The sequence below is a fragment of the Homarus americanus genome, unplaced genomic scaffold (assembly GCF_018991925.1).
Source record: "Homarus americanus isolate GMGI-L3 unplaced genomic scaffold, GMGI_Hamer_2.0 scaffold39675, whole genome shotgun sequence".
In the NCBI taxonomy this organism is placed as follows: domain Eukaryota; kingdom Metazoa; phylum Arthropoda; class Malacostraca; order Decapoda; family Nephropidae; genus Homarus; species Homarus americanus.
Genome location: NW_024736071.1, coordinates 18,043,616 through 18,066,011, shown reverse-complemented (window position 1 = coordinate 18,066,011; position 22,396 = coordinate 18,043,616). Strand labels below are relative to the sequence as shown.

At 34.9% G+C, this 22,396-nt stretch overlaps 1 protein-coding gene across 7 annotated transcripts in view; it reads left to right on the top strand.

Annotated features, from left to right (window-relative positions):
* The window catches only part of LOC121871852 (ankyrin repeat and IBR domain-containing protein 1-like), a 52,078-nt gene that overhangs the window by 12,196 nt on the left and 17,486 nt on the right, over nucleotides 1-22,396 (top strand). For all 7 annotated transcript variants that reach the window (XR_006089970.1, XM_042374406.1, XM_042374402.1 and 4 more), the window contains 13 exons: nucleotides 1,113-1,234; nucleotides 1,550-1,757; nucleotides 6,591-6,770; nucleotides 7,074-7,263; nucleotides 8,673-8,899; nucleotides 9,363-9,602; nucleotides 10,866-11,038; nucleotides 11,371-11,590; nucleotides 14,464-14,598; nucleotides 14,758-14,929; nucleotides 15,133-15,275; nucleotides 15,477-15,704; nucleotides 21,977-22,102. Coding sequence is in view for 6 of the 7 variants with exons in the window: in XM_042374406.1 (XP_042230340.1) it covers nucleotides 1,113-1,234; nucleotides 1,550-1,757; nucleotides 6,591-6,770; nucleotides 7,074-7,263; nucleotides 8,673-8,899; nucleotides 9,363-9,602; nucleotides 10,866-11,038; nucleotides 11,371-11,590; nucleotides 14,464-14,598; nucleotides 14,758-14,929; nucleotides 15,133-15,275; nucleotides 15,477-15,704; nucleotides 21,977-22,102 (2,364 nt within the window). In the remaining variant the exon portion in view is untranslated. The remainder of the gene's footprint in view (nucleotides 1-1,112; nucleotides 1,235-1,549; nucleotides 1,758-6,590; nucleotides 6,771-7,073; nucleotides 7,264-8,672; nucleotides 8,900-9,362; nucleotides 9,603-10,865; nucleotides 11,039-11,370; nucleotides 11,591-14,463; nucleotides 14,599-14,757; nucleotides 14,930-15,132; nucleotides 15,276-15,476; nucleotides 15,705-21,976; nucleotides 22,103-22,396) is intronic.

Below are 22,396 nucleotides of genomic sequence, written 5' to 3'. Positions count from 1 at the left end.
GCATATGCCTTCTTTTTTACCTAGCTCGTTAATGCTTTAAGGGGTAATTAGTGGGGTGTTACCACGGTGTGTTATCATTAACCCCTTCACTATGGGTATGCCTTTTTAAGATTTTATTTGGCTAATGCCAGGCAATTTTATTTAGCAGAGAGACCCTATTACACAAGGGGTTTATAAAATACCTCTACTTACCCCTTCACTATTGGGATACCACTTTTAATATTGTATTTGGCTAACGCCAGACGATTTTATTCTGTAGAGAGAGACCCCCATACACAAGGGGTTAAGGTAAGATTGATATTTTGTCTTATAATATCATGTAAGGTTTGTTTACATCTAACCCACTCTTCTAAGATCAGGTCAGCACAATAACACCAAGGCTTGTAATTACAGTTGCATTGGTCAGGCAATACCTCAGGAAATTTTTTTTTCCTAATGCCTTTGACTCCTCCATTGGAGGTCACAAAGAGTTGTTTTATGGTTTCAGGAAAGTTATTTGTCATTCCGTGTGATTGAAGTGGATCCCAGTGGGATTTATCAGACTTTCTTAGAATATAGTACTCTGTATTCCCTATTCATTGAAGTTTGGGGATTAAAGTTGGGAAATTTTCTCTGGTATGTATGTCTGCTTAGTTCTTGGAGTATTAATAGTACCACTTCCTTTCACTTTCTAACTGGTTATTGTTAACAAGAACTTTGTGTTGAGAACATCAAACTAGAAGTGGAGATTGAGCCTGAAAACCTAGTTTTAGCTAAACCAGGCAGTTTAGACACTGTTCCTTCTCCCTTGGGTTTGTGGGTGTCAGCACTCACAGCCATTGAGGTACAATAACTTGAGGGTTTTCAAATACAGTATTCTTTATATGGCAGCTGTGGGCATCCAATTGGATTTAAAGAAACCAGGTGTAAAAATGTAAGTCCATCCTTCTCACAAGACTCACAGAACTTTGGAATGAGTCATTACACATAAATATTTGGATGGTGTAATCATAGTCCTAGAAAATTCAAACCATCGGTTTTCACAATGGAATTTTAGAGTGCAGTGTCTTTTGAATGTACTTCATGCCCTTGAACTGTATTACCTGGAGTGATAAATTCCATTTTCTTGGTAGGTGTTTCAGAGTTCTCCTGAATTGCGTTCCAATCTTGATCCCAGTGCCAGCTATGGGGAATCTCATGGCCACAACACTCCCTTGCACTATGCAGCCAAACATGGAATGAAACATTTATTAAGGTTTGTCTCATTGAATTTTTGTAATATACAGTCACAATCCTGGGTATTAAAATAAAATTTCTGCAAGTGTGAAAGTCCATATACGTACAGGGGGTTCTGTTTCTTGAAGACTACCTGAACTATATTGTTATTTTTATGCACCTTTTTATAAATTAAAAACAATTGTATAATTTTGTGTCTTGTACACTGGGAGTTAAACTTACCAGGTCAATTGTGCACTAAGTTGGGAAAAAAGTAAAAGTTGGTGTGCCAGGTAATGTGTGACCCACATGCTTTAATGTTGAAATATCAGTAGGTAATATTTATCTTTTGCAGGACCTTTCTCTGTGATCTCGGTGGCAATCCAAACAAGAAAAATGCAGATGACGAAAGTTCTGTTCATTGTGTGTGTCGTGTCGGCCAAGCAAAATCACCTTCAGCTGAGGACAGACGAGCTGCATGTGTCGTTATGATACTTCAGTGGCGTGGACCAGTACTGCAGGATGGAGAGAAGGAGAGAGCACAGTTAAATGCACAAGATAAGGTAAACTTTTTAATTTGTGTTTCCACTTACACTGTTGCCTGTTAGGGTAAGTTGTGTGATTGGTTTTTCACATTTTGCCTTTCACTCATAGCCAATAGCCTTTGTTCTTCTTGTAAACAATATAGAGGGCAGATATTTTTTACATCCCTTTGGATTTATTTCATCATTATCACTGATATACAACCATTTTCCACACTTATATAGAATAGACTTGTTTACAAAATGGCAGCTTTCCAAGTTGCATGGTCTCATGCATCATTTTTAATTTTTTAAATTTTTTTATTTACATATATATTTATTTTTTTTGCCATCTGGCAATTTTGAAGCAAGATTTACCTAACCTAACCTAACATAACTGGCATCTTTGAGGTATAGATTAACATATTCTTTCTCCTCTAATTTTTATTAAATTTTATTCCCCCCCCTCCCCCGGCCAAATTGTGGGTTGATAACCAGTGCCCGTGTGGGCTATTTCCCAGAAAAAACCTAACCTAACCTATACACAACATATACACAGCATGCACGACATGAAATGAAAAATGTTCATAGATATTTTACACATTGACTGATTTGACACAGTGACTGTAACTTATGAAGCATTGCCTAAAGCTGATCTGAAGGTTTGAAATATTGGCAATTTTGGGGGATTTGTAGCCCTGTGAGGACTCAGGGAAATTATTTTTCAAGCTTAGCTCTCACAGGCTTTAAGTAATCTATGGGTGTAAGACATAACCATTCGACAGAGAATAGAAAAACAATATACATATACAGTACAGTATATATATATATATATATATATATATATATATATATATATATATATATATATATATATATATATATATATATATATATATATATATATATATATATATATATATATATATATATATATTGTATTCATTTGTTTCATTTGTGAATCTTCCTTTTCCTCCCTATAGACACTCATGGATATGATATGATCAGATGTCCTTAACTGATTATGTAATACTTGAATAGATGAGAGGATTTGAAAGCATCAGAAACTTTTATAGTTATAGCAGGGAAGATAAGAGGATCACACTACTACCATACCTGTACTGGATTTTGCAAAACTTAACATGAAAATGAAATGGATATACAGGCCAAAACATATGCTGACAGAGAATGAGAGGGGTTTGAAATATGAGAAAAGCTGGTGAAAACAGATGTTAACTTAATGTTATCCCAGGCAAGCTGGGAGGATAACAGTTGATAACAGTTAAGGTATAAATGACATGATAGAATCTGTGTATGGGAAACAAAAAATAAAGATCCAGTAGCTAGGAAGAAAGAAACATGGAAGAAAACCTTAATGAGATGAAAATTAACAGTGTGCTCACATTTCAGTGATAGACCTAAGTTTTCTCAACCTTTATAGTGTTTTTAAATAACTTGAAAAATGGATGGTTCACCTTAAAAAGTATCATATTTGCCAGTGTATAAGACACACCTCAGTAAATCAATGGTAAGAATTTAAGGTTTATTCTCACGACTGAAACAAAACACGAGTGCAGTATAAAAGGATAATGTCATTTAGTGATTATGTAGTGTTACTACTGTACAGGTGTTTACCATCATAGGATGGAGTTAGGGGCCTCAAAAAGCCATCGTTAAGTGAATGCTCATACAGTATAGTATTGATATTAATCATTTATGGGGAAAAATGGGTTCATTCCCGAGACCCTGAAGAGGCCATGCAAGTTTTATAACCTGCTGCTATAATGATTAAGTAATGTGTAAAAACTTGATTAATTTGTAAATAGACATAAAAACAAAAAATTACAAAATAAGGATTTATTTTCATTTACCTTGCATGATAGGTACTGTACAGTCAACAGTAGAAGTTACCCTAGCCAACCTGCATGGTATGAGACAGGTGATCTGGTAACACTGTATGGGGAAGAGTTGACATGTACAGTACTTTAAATTTAAGATTGATGATCGGAGGTTGCCTAAGAATACATTTCTTTTATATAACTTAAATAGTATCCACTATAGAACAAAACAGTGATACATCATAAAGATCTTTAACTATCCTTGAAAACCCCCAAATCCTCATCATTGTTGTTATTCGTATCTTCTTCGTACTTACCCATAAAGAAATGTACATTACAGGTTGTACCTCTCTAGTCCGGCAACCTCGGGACCTGACTGGTGCCGGACCATGGAAATTTCCGGACCATGGAAATTCACCCTTTTCCTGGACAGATAGTGACTTGCGCTTACGTTTGCACCACTTTCACTGCTTCATGGTCTCTTTGAAGACATATTGAAGGGTTAAATGTCGTACAGTAGCTTCTCAAATTTCGAGAGTTTTTAATTCACTGTTTTATATTTGGACACACAAAAAAAAACACAACATAATTTATAATTTTGACTGCGGAAACTCGAATTTCGACGGGTTTGAACGGCCCGTCAACGTTCAGACGACGTGCACAATCGTGTAAACAGCGTCATTTCTCTTATGTACAAAAGATTCATTATTGTTTATTACTGAATGTCTTTTTTATTGAATTCATGTTTATGTGTGCAAAATGAGCAATACAATACATTAATAATACGTAGAATATTAAAACACATGAGGAAATGAGACAGCATTGTTTTCGTTGATTACAAAACCAGTGACTGAGTGATTCTACATATAAAACTGAAGAAGTAGGACCCTGGTTGTAGCTGTAGTAAAATTAATATGGTTGTTTTAAGTAATGTTATTTAATGTTAATAAATGGAACAATAGAAGTAGCTAACGATAATGGTAAAGAAAAAAAGAGAGATCACGTATGTAAGTGCGCACACGTGAAAACATATCGTCATTACTTTACATAAGAATATGAAAGCAACACTTATTTACTGTTCATATATATTTTAATTAATGTTACTGAATTTGTTTTTATTGAATTAATGTTTGTGTGTGCAAAATTAACAATACAATTTATTAATAATACGTGGAATATTAAAACACACGAGGAGACGAGATGGCTGCCGGCATTGTTTTTGTTAAAGCTTATAAAACCAGTGACTGATTGGTTCTACATATAAAACTGAAGAAAATAAGACCCTGATTGTAGCTTTAGTAAAATTAATGTAAAAAAATTAATATGGTTGTTTGAAGTACCTGTAATGTTATTTAATGTTAATAAATGGAACAATATAAGTAGCTAACCATTAATGGTAAAAACAAAAGTGAGACTGCGCGTATGTAAGTGCGCACATGTGAAAACATATCGTCATTACTCTACACAAGAATATGAAAGCAACGCTTATTTACTGCTCATATATATTGAAGGGTTAAATGTTGTACTCTGTATAGACAAGCAGAGAGAGAGAGCAGCCGAACTGCCGGATGTAAACAAGCCTTAATTTCCCTCGGCTTTGTTGTTGTTTTTTTTTTTACGGGGATTAGCCCACCCGGGCATAGGTCACTGACCCACATTGGGGCCTGAGGGGCAAAAATTTAATACTCCTGTAATATTAATAATAATAATTCAGATAAAAAAAAAAAAGGCAGCTGCCTATCTACCTATTGGACAAACTAAAATCGTTCCGGACCACGGGAGTTTCCGGACCACAGAATGCCGGACTAGAGAGGTACAACCTGTATTATGGTATATGTCACTTAGAACACAGGTTCTTCCTAAGAGTAATGTCACTGATAACTGGGGGTAACATTTTGTGTAAAAAATGAAGGACAAGTTAAGATATTCTTATTTACAGTGACCCCTCGTTTAACAAACGCCTCGGTTAACGAAATTTCGGTTAACGAACTGCCTTCCATAAGGATCTTCAATTCGGTTAACGAACAAAAATTCGGTTAACGAATTTCTTACGAACCGACCTCAACATGTTTTCGCTTGCACTGACCGGGCAACCAGCTTTAGTATCAGTCCGCCAATACATTAATCGGTTCTAGGGCTTAAATTCCTTACTATTTTAGTAAATATCAAGAAGTTTATACTATTCAATAATTTTAAAAGTTTAATATTCAATTTTTTAGTCATTTTAACAATTATTGAACATAATTGAAGGTAAAGTGACTAGTTTAATGCGCGGCATCCAGCCTCTTAGCACAGCAAACAGGCGTTAGTCTCTCTCTGTTTTCACTGGAGGTAACATCTTGCTTGAGATTCTCTTCAACTAAATGCTTTTTTCTGTTTCCAAGCAAATTATTGGTCATTTTGAAATATATTTTACATATTGACAATATATAATGCAGTGCAGTGTTGATTTAAAGAAAATAATCTTGAATTACACCAAGAGAGCTAAAATTTTATGGGTGAAATGGCGCCTTCTCTTCTTCCTTTTCCTCCACCCCCATTCTAAATCCCATTATCATCATCATCATCATCCAGGAGCCTTTTACATACACACCTCAAAGTAAGTGAACTTTTCTACCATTTTTGTTGAATTTAGGAAATTTTCGGTGAGCTGGAACCAATTACCCAAAAACCCATTGAAACAATGGTTTCGGTTAACGAACTTTTCGGTTAACAAACGACCTTCTGGAACGGATTGAGTTCGTTAACCGAGGGGTCACTGTATTTATGTTTTTGAGGGGGGCATAAAAAAGTGTCTTATACTTTTTTTTTTATGAGGAATAGCCCACCAGGGCACAAGTCATCGACCCACAACGGGGCCTAGGGGGCAAAAAAATAAGAGTAAAAATAAATTAAAAATAAAAGAAAAAAAGACTTATTAATCTACTCCACGATGATGTCGGAAAACCAGCTTTTTGAAGTGAATGGCCCTTAGCACACATGTGCTGTACATTACAGTATTATTATTTCTTCAAAATATTTTTTATGTCTATTACAGAAGGGGAATACAGCACTCCACTATGCGTCGGCATCAGGTCTTCGGAAGTGTGTGGAATTACTGGTGGCTCAGGGAGCTGGACTTTTTATTGAAAACCGTGATAGACTGACACCTTGTGATCTGGCTGTTAGATCAACACATCATGACGTGGCTACTTATTTAGAATCACGCATGGTGTTTGTAAGTGTGACTTCTGGGTATTGTGTAGTTTTTTGTACTGTACGGTATTGTAATGTAAAGGTATCCCTTGCTTTATGAACGTTGAGGTACGAAAATTCACTTTTATGATTTTTTTTATGCACATTTTTCTCACAATACGAAAGCTATTTTCGTTTATACGAATTTGGTCCCTTAACGTAAGGTAATGTACCAAATTAAAATTTTATTAATGTTTTAATATGTTAGGCTCTGAGCAATACAGCTTGTCTTTTGTGGCCCATGAAAAATTTCAGTCTCTGAGTTCCCTTTCTTCTACATTTTAAGGCTGACAGTAGTGATGGGGTTAATGAGGGGGAGCTGGTTGGCAACGAGGTCGAGACTGAATGTGACAACGAGGTATACTCTGGTCTGCGAGCACAAGACTTACAAGAAGCAAAAGACCAATTGTTGGTTGAGACAGCAGACATGCTGCATATTCCACTCTTTACTGCCGAGGCTCTACTCAGGGATAATGGTGAGTTAGACATTTTGTACCTGATTAGTCATTCATCTTATATAACTCTATTTTTAGTTCTTTAGTTGTTTTTTTACTGTATACTTATCAAGTGTTTTTCTTGTTCAATAAAGGGTGGCCAGATAAAGAATAAATGCCTTATTCAACCTTCATTCATTGTCATGCTTTCATTTTTATTACTGTAATAGGTCTTTTCTTCTTTGGTACTGTACTCCCTTCTACAACAAGGCCATACAATATCCATCAGGTTTACTTTTCATTCCTTAATCAAGCCTACACCATCCAGGTGCAGCATGTCTTTCCCCCCAAATTACTCAACACCAGGCTCTTGGCTCATTCACATACATTGCTGCTACCAAGATGTCCATCCTTCTCGCTTCTAGTGCAACCTGTACCCCATCCTTCTATTTCCTTCGTGGTCTTGCTCTCGCCCTTCTATCGTCTACCTCTGAATTATACACTTACTTGTGTTACTAATGTCTCACATTTCATTCTCTCAATATGCGAGACCAGCTAAGGAGATTCTCCTTCATTTCTGCTTGACACTTGTGTCACTTCTTTTTTATTTCTTCTTCCATTTTATATTTCTTACTCTCTGCATCTTATTTAACTCATCTAAAACCTCCCAAGCACATCAAATGCTGCTGCTTCTACTCTGTTTCTTCCTTTTGCTTCTAGATAATAATGTCAGCTCTACAGTTCCCAAGTGAATTCCCTGTTTGAACCTCCTACTGCTCTTTCATTACAACACTGATAAATTGAACTTCAGAATAGGGAAGGAAAGAAAGTAATAGGTGGCTTGAAAAATGAATGGAGAGAGAAAATTGTATTATAGGAGATGAAGATGGGGATGCCATATTTATATGGGACATATAATTATGGACGTTTATATCTAAGAGGGTTTAGCAAATAAAAATTGACAGAACAATGTGTTTGAGAGCAATGTTGTGGGTAAATAGGATGATGCAGATAATAAGATGTGCCAAAAATGGAGATGTGAAAGAGTGTTAGGTAGAAAGAATATTAGGGACTGCTCAGGTAATGTGGAAGTATACAATACTGTGTATATTTTTTGTTATACATTATGATATTGCTGTATATTAGTTATGATAAACATTATCCTGTTATATTCCTTGTTTTAATTTAATAGGAACACTGTACTGTATATTTATTGATGAATCCCAATTCCAGCCATACTTTGATACATAAGTGCAGGTGTACAGTAATTTGACATATGGTACTGCTCTATATTTCCTTTATCAAGTAGGGAGGGATGTAAAAAGTTTAAGGTGTCATTTCCCAAACTAACATACAATGTTTTATTAAAATCAATCTCTATTTTTCTCCTGAATGAGACCAGTACTACAATTTTTTTTAGGATGACTGGCCTACATGTTGAATATTTTCAGAATGGTCTAAGGCATTGCTCTTGGAAAAATGGATGACAAATGCTGTTCAATGCTGTGAAGAAGCAGGCATAGCACCTCCAGCATCTGCTCTCCAACTTGTTGCTCCCACTCCTCCAATGATCACTCCATCCCCCCCCAACTCTGTCATTACACCTCCCCCACCTCCACATATTCCAGGGGAAAGCATTGAGGAAGATGAAGATGTGGAGGGAGAGGGACAAAACCTGGTAGGAATGCTGTAACACTCCTGGTGTTTTTGTTGCTATCTGACTTATCATACACATATAATTGCTGCATAAAGATCATCTCTGATTTGATATTACCCAGAAGTTTACTTTTGCATATTGCTTCTAAGGTACTGTACAATCGTAGAAATAAGTTTTATTCATTTAACTTGTGAGTCCTGAATCTGTATATAATTATAATGGGACCAGACTATGATTATGGATACAATAACAAAGGCATCTCTAATATTGGAACATCTACACGCTTACCTGGTCAGGGGAAATTTCGGCTATGAAGTAGAGTACTGTACTGCATTTGCCTTCTAGCCCTTTTTCAAATCAGATGAAAAGAAAGATTCCATTCATTATTTAATATGGGACTGCTCATCCAGTCCCACACACTTTCAAAACCAAACCTAACCTTTCCATTCACCACTATGCTTATTTACTATGTTTATTTTTTCAGTGTGAAATCTGTTATGGAGAGATGAGAGCCTGGGAGCTGGGGGAACATGGAGGCACAAGTTGCCAGCACCAGTTTTGTGCCACGTGCTGGGAGAGTTACCTCACTCTCAAGATCCAGGAGGGCGGGGCACACCATATCCTCTGTCCGGCCGTCCGTTGTAATATTCTAGTGGATGTAGATTTTATTGAAAAGATGGTTAGTCCAGAGATAGCAAGAAAATACTTGCAATTTGACATTCAAGTGAGTATGTTTTTGTATTTTGCATGAATGTGTCTCATTACCATTCTGTACTATATAAAGAAAGAATTCACAAAGAATATTGATTACAGGGTGATAAAAATATTCAAGTATCTATATATTATCTTCCATGTTCTCTTTTATGCATGGGTTAGATTAGAGGAATAACATTTTAAGAAAGGAAAGAAATGGCAAGTGTTTAAGAAAAGTATAGAAAGCAAGAGGAAAATGCATAAATAATAAGAACACTACACACTCTCTCATCTTAAATTTTACAACATGACATTGAAGTTTATTGTTAGATATTACATCACATCCAACTTATGAGGAAAAATGAGCTGCACTGTTTGTCATGTGCATTTATAATGGGGGCAAATGGAATTCTCCTGTTATAGATATAATTTTATTAGGTTCACAGTGTCTACCCAATTGTGTTTTAAGCCATAGCAGTAGAGACAGTAAAAGCAGCCTATCCTCCCACTACATAGTTAGACCTCTTGTGTGTACAAAACAGGGCTTCTAAAGGAAAGGCTCACTTATTAAAGACAGAAAGATCATTGGGCTACAATGGTCACTCGTGTAATCCATACTTCTATTAATACCTGTTGAATTGTCAAAGGCAAAGATAATTTATGAGTATATTATGCATTTTAAATATTTAAGGTGTATAAGTGTAAGTAATTGTAACTTGATTAACTTTTATGTAAAGAGTAATTTTCATTTCACATTTTGTAACTCATCAGTAAAATTGGAAGTAGTGTTCCAACCATTCGATACTTCAGCTGTTTAGGATGTCTGGGAAAATATAAACATCTTTAATTGGTTGATGGCTATCATGGTATCACAAGGCTTGTATTTATAATCTGTTAATCTGGAAATTTTACATACTTTCCTTACTTTGAAGTATGAAATTTTGAAAACTGTAAGGATCCTGAAATTTGTATGGTTATTAATGGAGCAAATTTTTTTTATCACAGGTTTTTATTCAATGATAAATCCCACACTGATCTTCTACCCCAGTTGACCAAGTTTGGTTTTACTGTATACTGTTGGTCTTTTATTTTCCAGTAAAAGTCATATGGTTCCATCAAGAACCTGGGATCATTGAAATAAAATCTCTATTAAAGGAACATTCTCACTAACTATCACTTCTCAGTACAATCTTATGAAATCTGAGTTCTTGTTATCATTTAAAAAAATTGACTCTTGTTATTCAGTCTTCTAAGGACTTTTCTTCCATATTATGTACATTTCCTCTATTTTCAGGCATTTGTTGATAGAAACAAGACAATCAAATGGTGCCCACTTCCGGGCTGTGGCAGAGCTGTTAAGTTCCCAGAAGCTGAGCTTGAAACACAACCATTTTATTTTCCCAATACTAAACCTCCTCCCAAAACATCCCATGCTGTTGACTGTGGCAATGGCCATTTTTTTTGCTGGTAAGAGTAAATTATTATGTTTTCCCTATAGGCTATTTTTATCCAAATACTTTAATGAAAACCAGGGTATGGAGTTTCAAAGTAGAAATTCATATTTTTTAATGCAGCACAGTATAATATTTAGATTCTCTGATGTCATATTAATTAGATTTTTCATGTGGACTTTTGTTGGAAAATTTTTTCTTAAATAGTTAGATTAGGTATGATAGTTAGTCTGCTGCAGGGTAACTGAACAGTCTATACAAACACTCCTTCAGAAAAGGGGAGGGAGGAAAGGAAAGTTCATCAGTCAAGACTTATAAATAAGTAACCAATATGAATTACTGCTTCAGGGAGTGTTTAGGTGAAGCTCATTCACCTTCGGGCTGTGAGCAGTGGATTGAATGGCAGAGCAAAGTGGCAGAGATCAAGCCTGAAGAACTACGTATAAGTTCAGGTGAAACAGAAGATGCTGCCAACTTCCTTTGGCTTGTAACCAATTCAAAGCCATGCCCAAATTGCAAGAGTCCAATTCAGAAGAATGAGGGATGCAATCACATGAAGTGCTCCAAGGTATGTTTTCTAAGGTTGATTATGTTGTTTATCTGGTAGGATAGCTAATAAGAATGAATACTAGTGAGTGAAAAGGGGGCTGCATTGAACCTTACTCCAGTCATAACACAATGTAGTGGGAAAGAGCTTGTAGGAGTGAAGAAATAAATCCTTAAGTTATGCAAATTTGTTAAGGTTACAAGAAGTTTATAATCTCGGAAGTATCAACTTATCACTGGTGCGCCTTCAGAATCAGACCAAAAAATAAAGATAAACCAAAGAATTTTATTTTATTTTAATAACATAAGAAAGCTTTTTGTTATGAAGAATGCTTTCTACTCTCAATTGATGGGAGATGTATTCACATAGCTGTTGTATTTTTTATGCCTGTTGAACATTGGTGTAATTTGCTCTGTTGTTTTCTGTCTGTGTGTATGTCTGTAAAGATTTCTTTGTCCTAAGCATAAGATTGGATGAAACCAGAATTTTTATGAAACTTTATCTGAAATATGTATCCTGACAAGATATTGTACAGTGAAGAAAACCAAGTTCTAATTTTAGTCAGATTAAGGTCACAACTGAAGGTCAAAGGTCAGTTGTGGCACTGCATACTTTATGTACAGTGGTCCCTCGGTTAACGAGCACAATTCGTTCCAGAAGGTTGCTCGTTAACCGAAACCATTGTTTCAATGGGTTTTTGGGTAATTGGTTCCAGCTCACCGAAAATTACATACAAACTAAAAATAATGCAGTAAAGTACACTTACTTTGAGGTGTGCATGTAGAAGGCTCCTGGTTGATGATGATAATAATGGGAATTAGAATGGGGGTGGAGGAGAAGGTAGAAGAGAAGGCATTGGGGTAGAAGAGAAGTCACCCCATGCCACCATTTTAACCATAAAATTTTAGTTCACTTGGTGTAATTCAAGATTATTTTCTTTAAATCAACACTGCACTGCATTATATATTGTCAATATGTAAAATATATTTCAAAATGACCAATAATTTGACTGGAAACAGAAAAAAAGCATTTATGTTGAAGAGTCTCAAACAAGATGTTCCTTCCTCTGAACTGGTAACATGTTGGGAAAAATTCGTAAGGAATTCATTAACCGAGGGTTTGCTCATTAACCGAAGTGAAGAATCTTATGGAAGGTAATTTGTTAACCGAAATTTTGTTAACCGAGGCGCTCGTTAACCTAGGGATCACTGTACTGCAGTCTGGTGTCTTGTTCATTTTTGTCATACTATGGTAATTAAAACAAAACAAAATTGGCTCTCTTCAGTCTACTGAATAATGCAAGATGTTTTAAAATGTAAACAGGCTTTGGAAGGTTTTCATTCTGCCTGTCTTGGAGTTATTGTCAGACCCTTTAATGGTCACCTGTGTGTACTTCTCTATCAACCTGGGGATCATTGAGAGGATAAATACACAATGGAATGCCTACCCTCAATGGACTCATGATGGATGGTAGGATTGGGAAGTGCATTATCTCAAAATATTATAAGTTAAATCACCAGCCCAGATGGCATAGTGTTGGTAAGTGTTAAGTAATGATTGAGAGAAACATAGATGTCCTGATTTTATGTGACGCTAAGATTGAAGGGCAGGGGAGACAAGTGCAGGGAATAAAATCAGGAATGGGTGACAGGGTAAGATCAAAAAGAGGTATGAAAGTGTTAAAGAGTGATGAGATGAGTTGATGTGATTTTGTATCCACCAAAGAGTGAGAGGGGAGGAGGAAAAAGAGGTTTTGGGAAGACTTGAATAACAATAAAAAACTACACTGTGAGAGATTTGAATTTGAGTGATAGGGAAGTGGTTGGAATCTTTTATAAATATGGCATGCCAGAAATTAATAGAAATGGGGAGTGATGGAAAGAAGTGTATGCGAAGAGATGATTGGTTATTGGGTACTGTATATGTAGTTTAAAAAGGAAATCTGTATGTATACATGAGGGTCTTAAAGGGTTGTAGAATTAAATGCCAACTAGAGGATAAAAGATTTAAATGTAAGATAAGGAATATAAACATTCTAAGAGGAATGACGCATAGGGTATCTAACCATTACCTGCTAGAAGCAAGTGTAATAACTGATGGAAGGTACAGTGTAAAACAGATAGAGATAATTGAGAAAATGAATGTAAAAATCAACAACATAAAGAGAGAGAGTAATGTTGAAAGATTTTAAGAATTAGATAAAGAGGTCTCATATAAATGGAGATGAAGTAAGAATGGTTGGCTGTGTTAATTAAGGAAGAGACAATGGTGTATGAATGCTAGTTGGAAGTTAGGAGTGATGAAAGAAGGGAGGATCACTACCCAGAGAGATTAGAAGAAAATAAAACAGATGGTGAAATAGGCAAAAGAAAAGCAGATGAAAATGTGGAGAAAGGTTGTTATAAATAAGGCGTTAAAGAGAACAAGAAGCTGTGCTTGAGGAAAGTGATCTGGGTGAGAAAATCATGAGAATAAATGGAAATGTCATTTAAAAATGAAGGAGGGGATATATTTGGTAGAAACAGACATTTTTTGTGTTTAATACTGTAATAATAATAAATGTTACTTAATTACAGTACTCTTGGATTATTAATGGATTTGTAAGAAATATTTACAAAGTAAAATTATCATATGGGAGGGTGTATCTCTACAGTGTTTTTGACATGGTTCTGCATAATGGATTTTTTAATTAATGGGATTCTCTTGTGCCAATTATTACATTGCAAGTACTGTACAGTAATTAGAGTTATAATTGTAACCCTCTGAAGTTATTTCTCTTGAACTTTAAAAAAAAATGTGTAACTCTATGATGGACCAATGTGTCATCATTCCACCTTACTGTGTTTCTTTCCAGCAGAAGATAAAAAATTGCCCTCATATTCTTTTGTGTACAGTGTAAATTTGACTTCTGCTGGGTGTGTCTGGAGAGCTGGAAGAAGCACTCCTCAGCTACTGGTGGATACTTCCGATGCAACAGATTTGATGCTCAGAGCAAAGCTGATGAAAAGCTGGGAGTATTGCTTTCTGAAGTGAGTTATTTTATTCTCTAATCTACTCAGTGTGTAATTTTCTATTTATTATCACATGGACAATATGCAACTGAAAATTGGACACTCGAATCACTTAATATATTTGTATTATAACCAATATTAGGTATTTTAATTTCTCTGGATGTCTTTTGTGTTTAGGCCACTGTTCGGAATCATCAGATGCAAGAATTGAATCGTTTTATTCACTATTACACCCGATTTAAAAACCACCAAAATTCCTTGAAAATGGAAGAGCCTTTATTAAAAACTGCACGTGACAAGATGGAGGTCCTGGCCACTTCCCTCCCATCCCAGGAGCAACAAGGACAAGGTATCTTTTGATTTTTATATGTTTATCACTCGATTGATTTTCTCTATTGCCAGACATAGAAGGTACAGTACTAGATACCTGTATAGTACTAGTTAATTTTAAACTTGTGTTGAATCAAGACTTCCACAAGGCATGGATACTTTATTATTTTTTCATCATTAATATTATTATTATACTGACCACCACGCTTTCCCTTTCTTCAGCGGCAGTAGAAAAGGGCACTCGATTTGTTGAAGAAGGAGTGAAGGAGTTACTGAAGGCCCGAAGAGTACTCTGTGGGTCTTATGTGTATGGATATTATTTAGAGGATAATGGCTATAATAAAACCATCTTTGAGTATATGCAGGTAAGGATTCTTCCTTTTATATTTTGCATGGTAGATGAAATACTGTATGATACCTAGTAATTTTTTTATTGCTATTTTTTCACAAATAGTGTTTGAATTTAATATATAACTTTGTGAAGATAGAAATTCAAGTAATAGATTAAATTTCATGGAGAAATGATGTATTCATATTAACCAGCTACAATAATTCTCAATTTTAAGAATGAATTAGAGGAGGTAACGGAGAAGCTGTCGGAAATGGTGGCTCGTCAGTATCTTGTGACACCTCGTGGGCAAATCATTGCCACCACCTTACTTGCTCGTCGCAGGAGACATAAATTTGTACGGGCAGTGAGTAGGGGTCTTTTACCCCCTGAAACTCCGCCTTCGCTTCGTAGATCACGCAAGAGACGATTGCCTGGCCTTATGGGAATGGACCCAGCTGATGATGTGAGTTGTCAGGTGCACAAGTAGTCAATTGATAAATAATTATTTATAGTTTATATATACAGTAGTAGTTATTGTGTATTTCATAAAGCTATTGATGTTGTCATATATGTAGATAACTGATTTCTGTACATGTATTTATTTTGATGCATCTATAGACTGAAATGTTTTAATGATTGATATGCCATATTAACAAATGAGATTACATGAATGTTAATTTCAGGAAATATGTTAAGTAAAGGCACCATCTTAATATTCTGGATTTTTTTTTATGGGATTTTCATTGATATTGTACATTTGTTTAAATGTGTAGAATGCATATCCAGAAGGGTAGCCATGAAAACTGAATGTTCATATGTTAAGACAATTTTATAATGTTCAGTGGAATACTTTTTTATAACAGTTGACTTCTGTGTGTCTGATTTGGAGACAGTGGAGCTAATTAATTTTGAACAGTACACAAAAGGAATCGACCTAACCTAATAAAGACAGAAAATAACCTAAGATTTTTAGGTCAGGTTAGATTGATTAGGTAACTTTTGGTAAGTTCATTTTGTCTCTTGCCAAAAATGATTCAGTCCTGTCGTTTCCAGCCTGGTTGTAAGCATACCGTACAAGACAAAATGATTCGCACGAATGTTTTAATCATAATATTGAGAGCTCCTGCCAATTTGTTCCATGCTTTTCCTCAGGATTTCCATTCTTTGCTTTAAAATGAACATGTCCACAAAGCAAAGATCTTGTCATATTTCATAATGATAAAGTGATACCATATTCTATGCCTTCACAATAATTTCTAGTAACTGAATACAGTATAAGATTACAAAGAAGCATTCCATGTGTTATATAATTGAAAGTGTGGGAAGATTGTAGTTGGTAGTCAGTATTTGATAATAAAGAGTGAGGGAAGAGTGTTTAAAACTCAGAACTAGTGTAAAATAGTAAGGGGGGGGGGACTAAGAAAAGTTCAGTAATTAGCTGAAGGAATTAAATCAATTTTGGTGGAGAGGATTCTGAGACCACTGTGTGGCATACACTGTGAATAGTTCCCCAGAGATAGAATGGAGATAAGGAGAGAGAAATTTGGATTGTAATATTAGAAGTGAGTTTAAGATATGTGGACGTTTGAGTGATGCATTAGATGTTAAAGTTAAAGACAAATTTTTTTTTTGTCATTGATTACACAGGAATGACTAAGATGTGAGAAAATTTTGGCACTGCATTGTGAGAGTAGTGTAGGAGAAACATCAAGATTGAGGATGATATTTGTAGGAGAACATTAAGAATGGTTTGGTTAAATGACAATACAATTTGGGATCACTACAAAGGGCTTGGGTTATGCTTGATTTTCACTCTTCCTTGCTTTTCTCAGCTACAGCTACATTTCAAGGTTCACAAAATCAAGACACATTGCAAATTTAATGGTGATAACAAATGACAGATATTTCCTTTCCAAAAATTATTTACTTGGTATTAACTTTAATGTCAGTTTATTGAGTAATAGGCACTACTCCTTGATTTTTTTATGTGGTTATCTCTTAATAATACAGTACTGATGAATAGAATACATGAGTGCAACATTTTTAGAATTACCCTGTACAGTGTAATCTCATTTGTGACTATATACTGTACTTATGGTACATTGTAGAGTACTGTATGCTAATTGCATGCATATAGTATTATAGTAGTGCAAATTAGTGCCTGCAAAATAGTATTAGCATGGCAATTTTTTTCCAGTAAAATTTTTATTATTGCTTTGATGTTAAAGTATTAGCATGACAGTTGTACTGTATGTTGTTTATTATTGGTATGATGTAATATTCTTCTTCACCTATTATATTATTTTAATGAGTTTCTGTTATGCAACCTGGATTATGTGTTATCTTGTTATTGTGTGCCTCCCTGGAATTCAGTATGGTCTTAGATACGGTAAACATAATGTATATTGGGAAAAACTTTCGGTCTTTCAGTGATTGAATGGGCAATTCAGATGAATTAAGGTGAAAGAGCAAATGACAGAAGGAAATAATGTGCAACTAAGAGAATGAATGTGATATATTTTCTGATATTTTCTTGTGAAGCTTACAGTACAGTACTTTACTTTGGTTTATTCCTGCGCTTTACACAATTACCGAAACATTATTTAAGGTGATAAACCTGAAAAAAGACAAATTATCAAATATAATATATATACAGTCGGTACACTACATTACTCAACATTCGGGTTTCCTTCTCTTCTTTATACTTGAGTATCTCAAGCTTGGTTTTAATTAATGCAGGTTTGTGGGGTCTCTTGGCAGTGGTGGGGATAGCAGAGGAAAGAAGAAATGAGTCACTGTATTGGGAAGTAATCTAAGGTGTGTTGTTCATTATCATAATTAAAATTCACTGAATTTTAAGACACTGCTTATAAACCTTGGTGGATATAATCCATACAAGTCAAATCATGTACTATTGGTTACAGTAGACTTTTTGAAGTACAGCAATTTTGATTGTTTTAAGACAAATCCTTCTTCTGTTATTATTATTATTATTTTTACATTATTATTATTATTACAGTGGTCCCTCGGTTAATGAATTACCTTCCATAAGAATCTTCAATTCGATTAACGAAAAAAAATTTATTAACGAAATCCTTACGAAAATCACATTTTGTTTTGAACATCAGCTGATAAGCTGAGGAGGTACTTAGCCAATTCAGTGATCTCTTCTATGTTTACATTCAAACTAATTACATTCAATCTTATAAGAATTCCAGCAATGCAAATTAAATTCACCCCGGTCACTTCTATTAAATTTTATACGCAAAAAACAAAAACTCAATCTAAAGGACATAAATTAACAATTAAATACTTCACACCACAGGCGCCAACTGACAAACATGTGACTGTCACCCCTCCCTCCCTCCCTCCCTCCCCCCCACCCGCCACCTTCCTGAGAAACGTTTGGGGAAAAAGACTAGGTTTACAGGTTTAAAAATAAATAATACCTCAGACTAAAGTTAGGATAATATAATTTGCATTGCTGAAATCCTTGCAAGACAGGGAATAATTTGAATATAAACTTCATATTTTGCACAAAAGATAAAATTTTTGCTCTCCTTAATAAAATTCTTAAATTAGATCTAAAATTTGTATGTCTAATGCAAATTTTACCTTGTTTTTATTCAAATTAATCACTATCTTAAAAGAATTCAAGCAATGTAAATTATATTCTGGCTTTACTTTGTATATACTTTTCTGTGAACTGGAACCAGTTACCCAATATCCCATTGAAACAATGGTTTCGGTTAATGAATGACCTTCTGGAACGAATTGTGTTCGTTAACCGAGGGACCACTGTACTGGTATTTTTATTATTATTATTATTATTATTATTATTATTATTATTATTATTATCATTACAGTATTATTATTATTATTATTATTATTATTATTATTATTATTATTATTATTATTATTATTATTATTATTATTATTTATCTGCAATTTAGTGTAAGGTACTGTACATCTTTGACACTACATTGGTAGGGTAGTTTATCAGTGTGCTGCTCTACTGGCTTGGTATTGGACCCCATGGAACACCAGCTGGGTTACCACAACACTTTTGGTCAAGCAGTGAGGTAGAAAAAGCTTAACTCATGTGACCTTACCCCAAACTGATTGACATATAGCCTACCAGGGGCTTCTACCTTGTGAGGGAAAGGTGTTATATGCTACCTGTCTCAGTAGCCACAAAACTGATCATTGTATCTTTTCAATGAATTTGCATCTTAAGTGGCAATGTGCATGATTCCTATTTCAAGACAGTCATCAGTTACTGTCACAGGAAGATTCTGTAACTGTTACAGATATATGATGAGACTTTACATGATTATGCATCATTACCATAGAGTACAGTGCAGTACAGTATATGAAGGAGAAAGGGCTAGTTAAAATGCACAACACCAAATTAAGGTCCCTGTGTCAAATTTTATGGTAATAGTTGATAGTCAGAACCTTATACTGTATGCTTAGGTTAGGGGAGACTTTCTTGGTTTGCCTGCAATACAATTTCTTGTTATTTTACCTATATTTTTATGAGGATAGTTGTATACCTGTACAAGAATCCCTATGTTATGGTTTAGAGTGATCAATGTTAATGTTTGATAGACAAATCTATAAATTTTCTCTGAGGATCAATTTATCATGTAATCAGTACAGGGATGGGCCATGTTGTTGAAACTGGAGGAATCTCTTTCTGGCTTCTGTACTGTATCTCTTTCTTAACTCTTCACCCTTTCTCACATGAGGTGGATCAAGTGAGACAGAATCCTCAACGAAGGGGAGGAAATGATTGGGAGACCGGCCTAAGACCGGTGTAGGAAGTGACTGAAAAGGGCTTAACCTAGTAGGTATGATGACCCATACATACTTATACAGTATCTTCAACATGTACTGTACATTAAGAGTACTGTATACATAGTATATGAAGTGGAATTTTTAGCCTCCACTTTGGTTTACCATATACTGTACAGTAGTACTTCATATCACTTTATTGTGTATATGATTATAAACTGTCAGAAGAATCAGATAATCCAGGTTTAAACTTGATTTTGTTAATTTTCTTAAAATTTTTCATATTTTATATTTTTTATTTTAAGTATCAATTTATTTCTCTTATTACGTTTGTCCCAATTCCTCCTTCACCTAAATTTTTAGGAGGTTGATGCTGATGATGATGATAATGATGGGGAGGGTGATATCGATGTTGTGCTGATGGTGTGCCTTGGTCTTGAACTATAACATTTTGTCTGCTGCTAGCAACACTCCTTCTGCTCTGCCTTCTCACTGTATACAAGTAAGCAAAATTTTTAACAAATTATTTATTTGTATTATTATTATTATTACTGGATAATTATTATTATTATTATTACATTATTATTATTATTATTAATGGATTGTTATTATTATTACATTATTATTATTATTATTATTATTATTACTATTATTATTATTATAATTATTATTATTATTATTATTATTATTATTATTATTATTATTATTATGATTGTGGGTCATATTTGCTGCTAAAGATTCATTCTATTGAATATGAGTCTGAAGGAAAATTGACTTTAGTGTGTAATGGCACCTGTATTATTCTGCTATTTTTGTATCCCAGATTCATAGTGAAATACTTGTGGAGACATTCATTTGTCTGTCCATGATTGTGAAGGGTTACTGTTACTGGGTGTTTCATGTTCACTTTATTACTATACATGTACAGTATAATTGCCATCCCCATATTTTGCCACCTAGTTAGAGCATTTAATCACTGTTGGTGAATGGTTAAAGTAATACCTGTTATTTAGAGAAGCATATTAGTGTTTATCCTGCATGTTAAATCATACCTTTATCATTTTGCATTATTATTTCTTCTTCTTAAAGATGGGCAAATTTGCAATATTATTATTGTGAAATATACAGTGATGTTAAACCATTTGAGAAACAAATTTTTTTGCTATACAGTTCTATTATAAAACATCCTGGTATGCTTCTTATGATTTGATGGTAATTGTTCCACCTGTGACATTCTCAGCAGCATATCTTTCATCCAGAACACACATAAGTAACTCAGTGCTTTGGGATCTACAGTAGGTTCCATAGTGGCAATCCTCTTGCTATTCTCTGACAGATTTTTTTTTCACATAAAACCACATTTTCCAATGATTGTGCTGGTGTTTTATAATGGTGCATTGTTTTCTTAAACTCATAATTTCTTGTAGATAAAAGTAATTTTCTTCATTATTTTTTTATTCGGTTACATGCACACACAATCCTACATACAGAATGTCCCCCCAAAATAATAATTATCATTAGGTCCAAAACATAAAATGAATAAACATTTCTTTGTGTGCCAGTAGAAGGGTCGGGGGGCAGACCCCAGGCGGGCCAGTTTGCTATGTTGAGGCTTAGGGGAGGCCACACATGACTCAGCCAGCCTCTGCAAATGGTGGCAGTGTTAAACTTTGGGGAATTGATTTCATGGACATGCCAGTGCCTCCACAACATCATGTTTAAGTAGATATTTTAGAGTCCACCAGATGCATCTCCTATCTCTCTATGTTATTATGGGTTTGGTCTACATGACATTTTATGGTAACACATCCCTTGTGTTAAGCGAGGGGGCAGCGTATAAGCTTATTGTGATCTTATTTGTCTCGCAATTTTTTTTATTGATATAGGAAAATAATTATGATTATTAATAGTTTTGTGTTTTTCCCAATTATTTAATAGATGGAGAATGTTGAAGCCATGGGCAGAGCTTTGGATCCCTCTCAACCATGGGTGAAGGACTCACGTGGCCGCCACACCAATTTGGCTGCACTATTAGACTGGCCAGATCTTGATTCTGATGAAGAGGTAGTTATGAATACAGGTTGTACCTCTCTAGTCCGGCAACCTCGGGACCTGACCGGTGCCGGACCATGGAAATTGCCGGACCATGGAAATTCACCCTTTTCCTGGATAGATAGTGACTTGTGCTTATGCCTGGAAGCACTAGCACCACTTTCTCTGCGTCATGGTCTCTTTGAAGACATATTGAAGGGTTAAATGTCGTATAGTAGCTTCTCAAATTCCGCGAGTTTTTAATTCTTAACGTATTTTATTGGAACACACAAAAAAATAAATAAATAAAAATTTTGACGGCGGAAA